This window comes from Malaclemys terrapin, chromosome 4 (assembly GCF_027887155.1).
Source record: "Malaclemys terrapin pileata isolate rMalTer1 chromosome 4, rMalTer1.hap1, whole genome shotgun sequence".
Taxonomy (NCBI): Eukaryota; Metazoa; Chordata; order Testudines; family Emydidae; genus Malaclemys; species Malaclemys terrapin.
The window spans coordinates 129,410,077-129,421,673 of record NC_071508.1 but is presented as its reverse complement, the minus strand read 5'-3'; the positions used below and the strand labels follow the sequence as shown (position 1 = coordinate 129,421,673).

At 35.8% G+C, this 11,597-nt stretch overlaps 1 protein-coding gene across 3 annotated transcripts in view; it reads right to left on the bottom strand.

Moving 5' to 3' along the window:
• Positions 1-1,880: 1,880 nt before the first annotated feature.
• Positions 1,881-11,597, bottom strand: part of EML1 (EMAP like 1) — a 177,058-nt gene continuing 167,341 nt past the window's right edge. For all 3 annotated transcript variants that reach the window (XM_054025083.1, XM_054025082.1, XM_054025084.1), the window contains 7 exons: positions 9,998-10,065; positions 8,297-8,385; positions 7,709-7,806; positions 7,512-7,599; positions 7,224-7,319; positions 3,851-3,981; positions 1,881-3,530 (listed from right to left, as the gene is read on the bottom strand). In XM_054025083.1, coding sequence (XP_053881058.1) covers positions 3,405-3,530; positions 3,851-3,981; positions 7,224-7,319; positions 7,512-7,599; positions 7,709-7,806; positions 8,297-8,385; positions 9,998-10,065 — 696 coding nt within the window. In that variant the 3' untranslated portion in view covers positions 1,881-3,404. The remainder of the gene's footprint in view (positions 3,531-3,850; positions 3,982-7,223; positions 7,320-7,511; positions 7,600-7,708; positions 7,807-8,296; positions 8,386-9,997; positions 10,066-11,597) is intronic.

The window sequence follows — 11,597 nt, the reverse complement described above, 5'->3', positions numbered from 1 at the left end:
TCACCAACAGAAGTTGGTCCAATAAAAGATATCACTTCAGTCACCTTGTCTCTCTAATATCTTTGGACCGACATGGCTATAACAACACTGCATACAACATATTGCCTTTAGTCAATCTTGTTGGTGTGAATTAAAAAAGGTTCCTTTCCCCAACATCTATCTACTTGTCTGTCTGTCCTTAAACTGTAAGCTTCTTGGGGTCAGGACAGTTCTTGAGTGTCTGCAAAGCATCTAGCACAAGACAGGCACTACCATAAACAAATACATAATAGATTTGAGGCAATGGTTTAAGTAAAAAGTAGCTTATTAAATTGAACAGTATTGTACTTTTCATGGATGATACGGCCAGAAGGGCTGACTGTGATCATCTCATCTGACCTGCTATATAATACAGGCCATAGAATACATTAACATACAAATCTGTATATCTTCTAAGGAGTGAAAACCCGGTCACATTGAAGTCAAAGGAAAAACTACCATCATCTTCAATGGAGCAAGATTTCATCCAGAGAATTTTTGTAACTGTAATCCAATTATCTTTCATGCCTTATGCTCCTTGCCATCAATCATTTCAAAGGAAACTATGCTTTTGAGTCAGTTCTTTTCTCCCATTGCAGCAGCGTGTCATTTCCTAGTAGCAGTATAAAAACAAGCCAAGTCCTCCAAACAAGATGAGATGTTTCTCATTCATGACAGATACTTTCTAGCACCAGCTGGAAAGGGGAAAAGAAGCTTTAAAAATAAGAATATATAAAAATGAACAGGAGGGGAAAATGCAGCCAAGCAAAATATTCATTTAAAAATGGGCTATGTTTTAAAGTTCTGGCTTATTTTTTCTTTTGTTTTTATAATCAGAAACAAACAGGGAAAAAAGGACATATTCCTGAAAGCAGTGGATATTTGTCAATTTATCTTTGTCATTTCTTTATTCATAGACTTTTGGAAAACAGTACAGTATTGTAAAAACAGGTATGATTTTGAGATTTAATAAGTTGTCATCTGACAAGTTTCAGACATATGGAGTTTGTTTTAATCAAACCTAGCAACTAACCAGTTTGGAAATTTTGTGGCCCCAGAAAACAAGCTGAATATACCACTTCATCAATTTGGAGGAAAGTAGTGATAATACTTAGTGTACAGAACTTAAGCTTGTATATGGATCATTTGCAAAGTTTTCATATAAAGACCATCTCCCCCACTGTGGGATAATATTCCCTTTAAGGTCAATTCTTTAAATTCATATTTACTGCATGAAAAACATCTCTCTTCCACAATATAAGGAAAGTACAGAAATAAACAGCAGAACTTTGAAATGTTTTGTTGTATTAAGGAGTTATTAAGAATCAATAAATAAACTTGCAGGTTGAAATCCTGGTCCTCTTGACTTTCACCCTATATGAACACACTATTGGTCAAATCTTCAAAAGCATCCTCTATAGCAGGGATCGGCAACCTTTGGTACACGGCCCGCCAGGGTAAGCACTCTGGCGGGCCAGGCCGGTTTGTTTACCTGCCGCGTCTGCAGGTTCGGCCGATCGCGGCTCCCAGTGGCTGCGGTTCGCTGTCCCAGGCCAATGGGGGCGGCAGGAAGTGGCAGCCAGCACATCCCTCGGCCTGCGCCATTTCCTGCTGCCCCCATTGGCCTGGAACGGCGAACCGTGGCCAGTGGGAGCTGCAATTGGCTGAACCTGCGGACGCAGCAGGTAAACAAACCGGCCCGGCCTGCCAGGGTGCTTACCCTGGCAGGCTGCATGCCAAAGGTTGCTGATCCCTGCTCTATAGGTATGCAAATAATTACATACACAAAAACTCAGATTTCATTCCCCAACAATCTTTTCACATGTGGTTTGGAATTTAAAAATGTATCCCATTAAGTGAAAGCAGATCACAGTAAAGCTTTAATGTAGAAATGAATTTGTGTTAAACTGCACAGGAAGAATACATCAAAACAAAGCACTTTAATAGATGATTTATTATTGTCCTGCACTTTCAATATAGCAGGCTGGAGATGTAATAAAAAAGGTTTCAAAATTCATTGATTTCATTTCATTTAACCACTCTAAACAAACAACCAGTGTTTTAGAGTTCAGAGAATTAAAACGTTTACTGTCCATTACAAGCAAAACTTTAATATTAACTTTTCAGAGTCTGCTTATTACTCTGCTCTTTTAAATTCTTTAGATACATTCCTCAAGGTAAACAATAAATTTCAATCTGTTTCACAATCAAAATTGATAAGGCCTTCTTACCCATTTTATATCACCTCCACTATTACTTCATTGCAAAACACAATCTTATGTCATACTATAAATATCCATCCATGCACAAAACACAGGGGCCAGAAGTTACACATTAATATTTCATGTAGGCTTCGAATACTTCCTTTTCCCTTTGCAGGTTTATGGTACATTTAAAAAGATAGCTTTAGACTTGGTCTACTTGGTCTTAAAATACAAATATACAATATCCATAAGCATAAAAAAGTAAAGCCTAGATTGCTTTACCATGTATAATGAACTGCTAAAATCTTATACATGTACAATATAGCATCATGCTGATTAATATACATATTAGTTAAATATATTAACCAATAGTGGGGATGTGGTCAAGTTTTGCTTTTTGTTTTTGATAAGAAGTTGTTCATATACAAGTAAAAAAGATGTTTTAAATTTAAGCGTATATGGAATACCTGAACTAGATAAACGTCTGTAAACCCTTTTGAGATATTCAAGTTAAACTGGAGTATAACCTGCTGATTTGAAAGAGAATACAGTTCCTCACTGGTGGAATTTAAAGATTTGTTACTCCCAAAGAAAATGCAAATTACTGAATTCTAACATTCACATTTTCATATCTAACATGTTAATTATTATGTGTCTTCTAGCTAGGTTTATTCTTTTAGTATGAATTCATCACCATCTACCAGAAACAATTCAGTACCTCAATGTTGCTGCCATAGATTTTTCTAAATAGGTAGATATACAGTACAAAGTGTAGACAGTGAGACAATTAAGCATGTATATACAGTTTTCTGAAAGGCATTTTTGTGACCATTTTAGTGGAGTTTGTAGAAAACAGTTACGATAGTCACCAGTTCTGCTGATATCACTGTATTGAAAACTTTCAAGCCATGTTTTTATATTAAACTTGTACTGCTGCATATATTGTACAACAAAAGAAAAAATATAGCTCATTCTTTAGGAGTGATACTTAATGAATCACTAAACTGAGTAAGATAATCAGCACGGGGCTTAATTTTCCTGAGGTCTGTAAGAATTTTTAAACAGAATCACAGTGACCAGGCTAAACTGCAAATGTACTGTTTAAGTTTTAAATATACAGTTTGTACAGAACTTCTGTGCATGGTCATCTCATGACTGTGTGTGTTCACACCGATGTTTCCTCTAAATGACTCGCCACTGCATAATACTTGTATCTTTTCCACCTGTGGAGATGAGATGGGTGTCTTCACACAGAAAATCTACATTAGTTACATGACTACTATGTCCACCATACACATGGCTTGGAGCCTGGAAAATATCAATACAGGATGTTATTACTGCAGATAAATAATATACATTACCATAACACATATTTAATTATGTATAGCATTCAAACGACAATAAAATAAAATTGTCACCTTATTTCTATCAATGAAGTCGGACTATTTTAAAATGCAGACTTCTATATTAAAGTGCCAATCCACACTTACACATGTAAATCCACACTTACGCATATAAGAAGTCCTGTTGATTTAATTTTGGGTTTTTTTGACACTCAGCAGAGAAACAAAATTTCCCATGTTTGTGAAGGTTTGCGAGATTGTACTCTAACAAAGTAAATATCTTACCCTAAATTGTGAACACGGATAAGAGAAGAGATGTACTTTGCCAAAATCATCCCCTGTTGACAGCAGTTTTCTCTCATGTGATCGACAGACAGCATTGATGTCTGTTCCATCTGAACCTTCTGGCCATACCCCTGAAAACATGTAGTGACTATTTTAATATTTCTGCTACACATACAGAACAGAAATGTTAGCTATTTTTTTTTGTTATGACATTAATGAAGAGGCCACCTGTTTAAAAACAACCAACCTCCAAATCCCTCAAACTTACTAGTGATTCAGGCCCTGACTCAGAAAACCAAATAATTAACTTTCAAAATGTGCATAAGACCCAAAATCTGAATGCGAATGAAGCACATGCATACGTCCTTTGCTGAACAAGGAGGATGTAAGCAGTGTTTTGCTGAATTGGGGCCTCAGCTGTGAGCCTTCAGGTATTATATCATAATACATGTGTACTTAAGAGACAACAACTGGAGGTACAATTTTAAACTACTGCTTTTCTCCTTCCCTTCTCCATAATTTACAGATAATGAATGACTTCCTGTAGGTAGGAGGCTTATTAAAAAGGTACAACCAGCAGGTTCTCCTCACTCAAATCTATCCTAAAACCCCACTTGTGGTGTTTACAAGAATTATACCATTAAAAATAATAATAAAGTGACTAATGAATGGTCAAGAAGATATGAACTTGTTATAACTGAATTATGACATGCTTTTGTTACGATAACCCTTCTTCCTCATCCCAGTCCCCTACTGCTTGTTGGTCTCACATATTGTGTCACCTCTAAAATTAGATTGTAAGCTCTTTAGGGGAAGGACAAGGTTTTTGTGTTTGATCTGTAAAGCCCCTGCATGCTTTTGCATGCTGTAAAAACATTATAAAACAGGTTATGGAAACTTAAATTTTCTTTTTATACAGCATTATGTATAGCTATTTGCTGCTTAAGATTTTTAATGCTTTTTGTCCTTTAGATTTGATCTACTCTCCCATTCAGCACAGAGGTTGTTTAATCATTTGAGAGAGTCCAATGTTGTAGTCAGGTGCGGTTTTTTGTTTTGCTGAGTATTAAATTATTATGACATTCAGTGTTTGAGTTAAGAGCAATTCCTCCCCTCCCCCCACACTTATAAATCTGTAATGACTTCAGAAATACGGAAAGGAAGTGGTTTCATGTTTTTAATCACTGGTATAATTTTATTCTGTATAGCATCTTTTATACAAACTCTCCCAAAACAGTTTAAAGGATTACTGAAAACAATATAATAAGAAAGGAAACTACTGAACCCCCAAATTCAACTGACTTCAATGGGACTCTGTGCAGAAATATCTCTTTGCATGATCAAGATGTAAAAATAAATAGAGATATGCAAAGGAAAGATAAATGTACTTTCCTCTGGGATAAAATTATGAATGAGGTTAAAGAAATTAAGTTTAAGAGGTAGAGAAAAGCTGTTCTAGATGCTAGTGCAGACAGAGAGAAGGCTTTTGCACCAACAGAGTCAAAACTATATGAAGATAGAGAGCCAGCTGAGAGGGGAGGAGAGTCTGTAAGACAGGCTGGATAGAGTTAATGGAGGAATTACAGTATAAAAACCAAAGATGGCAGTTTTGAATCAAATCCTGAAGTGAACTGGGAACCAGTGAAGTTAAGGGGGGCGGGAATAGGACCACTGTGATCATTTCTTTAGATATATGAAAAAGGCAGCAGATTAATTTTACAAATCTGATATAAATAAACTATTACTTACACTAGAGAATACTCATTTTAAAATATGCATCATTTCAGAGCCTTTGAAGCTAAGCACTGAGGCTCAGATTTTTAAAGCTATTTAACCATTGTTGCACTCAGCATTGCAACACCTAACTGGTATAGGAGCTTCAATCTCATTTTCAAAAAGGATTTAGGCACTTAGTCTACATTTCATCAAGAGTTGAAAATGCAAGTTAGGCTCCTAAATCAGTTAGGTGTTGCACTGCTGAGCGCAGCAACACCTAAATAGCTTTAAAAATCTGGGCCTAAAACACTAAAAGTGTCAGGGACTCTCAAACCCTAGCCCTAAGAAGTTGAAATATATTAGCAACTCAGTAGAGGCTGTCCATGCAGAGAGAAGAATTTTATCATCTCAGCATAATATGCAGCCAGTCATCTTTGATTCTGTCTTCTCTCTAGACCTGCATGTCAAATCCATATCCAAACCTAGCCACTTCTTCCATAATGTTTCCAAAATTTAACATTTTCTTTCTGTCACTATTCTAAAACTCTAGTTCAGGCCCTTGGCTGCAATCTCTTCCTCTTTCTGGGTCTCTCTCCAACATGTTACCCTCTCTGTTCCATTCCAAACATGGCTGCTAGGATAATCTTTCTTGCCTACTGCTCTGACCATTCCCCCACTTTTTGTTTTTTGAATCTTTGCACTGGTTTCCTGTTTCATCATGCCAAATTCAGTATCTTGTCCTCACCTTTTAAGACCCTTCACCGCTTTACCTCTCCTGTTTGTACACACTTGTCTCTTATTGTGTTATTCTACCACTTCCTCAGCTCCAGTGATAAGTCTTCATTTATCGAATTCTCCCACGACCGTCTCAATGACTTCTTCCGTGCTGCCCCTTATATACAGAATGCCCTCCCTGAATTAATCTGTAGTGCAAGTACCTTCTTCTCCTTCAAATCCCTCCTCAAAACAACAAACCTGTGCTTTGAGGCCTACAAGAAAGCAGTCAACCACTAGTGATGGTTGATCACAGGGGATTATTTTGTTTATATGTAAAAAAAAATTACAACCCCCAAATCAATGAAAGAAACCAAAACCATCTGGAACTGGAACACCTTATTTTTGTTGAATTTGTCCTCCTTTTCCTTTCTCTTTCTTTTTGTTCATTTCACTCACTTCTTATGAATATCTCAATTTACACTACCAGCTCTTTGGGGGCAGGGACTGTCACTTTTTGTACAGAACCGTGTACAATGGGACTGGATTGTACACTGTTTATACAGCACCTAACTCAGTGGAACTTGATCCTGAATGGGGTCTTTGGTGCTGTAGGAATACAAATACATAAATGAAAATTCTCTAATTGTAATACATGCTTTCTAAAAACAATTGTAATTTCTCATAGCAGGTAGCTTGTGATTTGGTTTTCACTTCTGTTGAAATTAATAATTGTATCAGAAGTTACCAAGAATATTAAATCAGAGGTCTCCTGTATCAAAATAAGAGGACAGATAGTGATAAAAATTGTGCAATAGAAGTTTTATATTTGCACTTTGAAATCTGAATAGTAATGTTTCAAATAAAGATGACAGTCTGAATGTTAGCTAATTGGAAAAGCAAAGAATCATAAGTTTGTGAGAGGGAGAAAAAAAAAACTTACCAAAAACATGGAATCCTAAAGTACAGGTGTAGGTAACCCATTCTATATCTCTAGTAGTCTCAACACTCACTACTTGTTTACAAGCAGAGGGGATCCCTACAGAAAGAGAAACAAATGATGACATTTTCAGTTTTTAAGCTGCACGGGAGTTGATTTAAGCTAAAAAGTAGCAATTAATTAAAATATATGTTCCAGCCTAGAGATTATATGATCTTATCTTAATTAAAAATTCATTAGATATCCTAGAATCAACTCTGCACAAAGCACAGAAAACTATTTGTTACTCACAGTATAAGATTTCATAGTCCCCTGAATTGGACACAAGGTACTGTGAATTAACAGACCAGTCCAAGTGAGTAATGAAGCTGGAATGACCCTATGAAGAGAAGTGTATTGTATTAATTCCACCAGCATAGCATAATATGTACTATAATGTATACATGCTTATTTGTTATTAGTAAATAAGTAGTAAGGAGGTCACTTACTGAGCATTTGCCAATTCTACTATATTTTCTCCCATTTTCATTAACACCATATATATAGATACAGTTGTCATGGGAACCTATTGCCAAGAAGTTTCCATCTATAAAAAAGTGAATTATAATTATACCCGCAAGAAAGAATTAAACTAATCTATGAAGTTCTAGTGTGTTATGGACAATGGGCATTGTTCTTAAAACTTTTATTAATAAAGTAAAAAACCCAGAATTTTCTTCTTCTCCTTGTTTGATGGAATATGTTTCACTGCACATAAAACAGCAGCTTTATATAGCAAATACTGAAGTTAAACCTCAGAAGGAAACTGAGAAAAAAGCCAACCTGAACATGGTACTACACACACATCTAAGCGAGAGAGCTGATTTCTGCTAACCATCAATATCTGAAGGGGCCAACAACAGGAACTTGGAGTTAAAGCCTCTGGGTAAAATCCTAGCTCCATTGACTCAATGGAGGCAGGATTTCAACTCATGTATCTATACCCAATTTAAATATATGTGGGGAATTTAAAAAATAAACCCTATATTGCATACAATCACTTCTTTTTTTAAACCAGTAAGTAGAGTGTGTCAAACCTGGTGAATAACGCATTACAGACAGCTGTTCATTTCCATCTGTGTGTACAGTGACCAAATCTTTTGTTTCTGTGTCAAACACAAACCACCTGTTGTAAACACAGAAAAAGGCCAATAAATTGCTCAGTAAAGAATGCAAATCTACAGTAGTTTTAATCAACTGTTCATTATGTCAAAATAGCAGTCTTCCATATGTTTTGCACTAAAAGGAAAAGAATAGGAAGGGGACATTTTCTGCGTTACTTGTAGCCAACTGAAAGTAACATTTTCAACAGTAGATAAACAGAATATCAATCAAATATTGAGCCAGATGTCTATATTCAGATTTTATTATCATTTTACAAATTGTCACTGGTTATATGCAAGTATGATTGATGTATACTTTTGTGTATCTTGTGTATATTGGACCACATTCTTTAAGGCCCTTTTACAGTGTTTGGACATTTAATTTAATTAAATGTAATTTAATTACATTTGTATCTACTTTAAAGGCCAGAGAAGTGTAAAGGTGGCTTAGTGTTTCTGAGAATCAGGCCCACTATGTATTAGATAAATAAAAATTAGATCATAATAAATCTCCTATGAGGTGGATTGGGGCTTTGTTATACATTGTTCTCTGGACATGTTTCTACAAATACTTACAACTATTTCACTTTGAAAAGCTGCATTTTAATGCTGATTTCAGTTTATTAAGTATCAAAAATAAAGACTGCTCCCAAAACATCTTACTTTTATTTAGATATTAAGGGAAACAGAGAACCAAATAAATTTTGCTTCAATACTTACTAAAACCATGTCATCAAATAAAAAGGTATTTTAAAATGAAGTGCAAATATTTTAAATATTAGGAACAAAATTCTGCCCTCAGGTAAACCTTGAAGGAAAAGAGGGTTTTGTACTTCAGGCACTTACAGTTCTGGGTTCAAAGCAAGGCTCCACAACTGATTCACTATGCAATTTTGGGCCACAGTTCTCTATATACAATGGAGGTAGTACTTCTTTTCTCCCTCATCTGTCTCATCTATTTAAGTTTTAAGCTCTCCTGGCAGAAACTGTCTCTTTACTATCTATGTTCTTGTACAGTGCCTAGCACAATGGGGCCTTGACAAAATTTGGTTGGGGGCTCTGGACGTTACTATGGTAAAAATAATAAAACATGTTAAATTTTCAAGCAAACACCTTTTGTCTTCTCCTGTGCTGTCCCTCACATTTGAGAGGAGGAGCTCCCCGTATACATTCTTCAGAACCCTCCTTAAAACTCTCATTAGCTGTTATGCCTACAACAATAACAACAACATCAAACCCCTGATGCACTGCCACCACTGCTTTTCATGCCTACCAGTGCTGCCTCATTGTTTCCTGTATTCCTCCATCCGTCTGACTGTATCCATCTGATGCCTCATGTCTTATACTTAGATTGTAAGCTTTTTGGGGCAGACATAGTCTTTCTTGATCTGTATTTGTACAGTGTCAAACACAATGGGGTCCTGGACTAAGGTTGTTAGGTGCTATAGCAATACAATAATAATAAACACCACCAACAATACCTTCAGCTCCTGTTGAAGTCAACAGGAGGTAAGCATAGGTATCAGAGGGCACAATTTTGCCCTATTTGTTGGAGAAACAAGAATATCAACTTTGATTTGGTGAGATGGACGGATACCCACTGTTGATTGATACCCGCGCTTTTGTTCTTCTTACCTTCCAGTTAGTGTTCCTATTGCAACAACAGACCCTGAAGGATGAAAACCAGAAGACTGTGCTGGATCCTATAACGTTTCAAAGGAAGTATACATTTATACCCAGAGACAGTAATAATAAAAACACAATTAAAATTGCTTACTCAGTAACAAACTAAGCCTCCTCATTCTTTTTTGAGAGTAAATGCCTCTTTTTATATTTGAGGGAAAACCAAGTACATTTTGAAATCCACTAAAAATTACCTAACACAGTGTTTCCTATATTCAATGCCACACTGTTTTCCTTTGTGCACAGTCTAACCTAAGATTTATTGGGCAAATAATTTCAAACAAAAAAAATATTGAGAAAAAGCTGCTTCTAGACAAATCCCCAAAGGGGAAAGAGGTAAAATTAACTTAATAAATTATTCACTCAGTTCTAATTTAGTTATATAAATGTCTAATCAGTAGATGACAGTTGTTTACTACCTGAAGGCTGAGCAAGCAGTTGATTTTACTGCTGCATATATCACATGGCATGGAGTGCTGAAGTGGCAGGGCCTGACTTTACCCCTAACAACGCAGAAGGTATCTTTGCAATACCCTGCCAGTTACAAGTCAGCGGAAGTTTGAGTTAAATAATGGACGTGGGTCTCTCACTTTGATGTCTGATATTACAACATTTTCATTCACATAAATGTTTAAGCATATTTGATACTATGTTGTTACTGATGTATCTGGAGAACCACGATGTTTCACCTGCCATTATAACATCTGAAAAATATGAAAAGTTAGTAGTGGCTTACTAGTTTTATGTCACAACCTACAAAGAATGAGCTGTAGAATTCTGTAGATTAGAGAAGAAAACTCAAGCATAAGTGGCTAAATTTTTTGGCAGATTTTTGTCATGGCATGTCAAAATTAACATGTATATGAAAGAGCTAAACAGAGAATAAAATAATAGTACTGCAAAAAACCCACATAATTTATTCATATTTTTATATTCTAGTCATTGCTCATACTGGAGTGAATATGGCAGACCTGCTAACAGGTTTATCAATTTGTAGTTGCCTTGCCTGTGGTCGCTGGTTCTAAGGGAGATTCTCCTTACTTTCAAGAGGTAGAGAGAGAGACCTATGTTTTTGCAATTTACTCACAAAATCATATGGATATTGGTAGCTAATATCTGTTGTTTCTATATTTATGTAGTCAAATCATTATAGTGGCCCAAGTGTGCTCAATTTTCCAAGGTTCCTAGGACCCAAACAAATGAGCAAATTCTGTGGTTTTAAATTCTCCCTTACATAAAACATAAGTTTAAATAAAAATTTTAATCTCAACAACAACCTGCTGGTGAACCATAATATTAAGACATTCATTGTTATATAGTTCTTTCTAACACAAATAGGCTATAGTATCAAATGAAAGATTTATCCACTCCAGGTAAGAAGCCAGTGACTTACGAAATAAGGTCTCTAAGATGCTTCAAAGTGGATGTGAGAAGATTATTGTCAAGGTGATTGATAGTTGAAATCCTGCTTTAATCAAGCAAAGAGTATATGGATGACTGCCTTATCTTTATAAAAATCTGGCTAGATGGATTTATTTTTATGAGTCCTTGA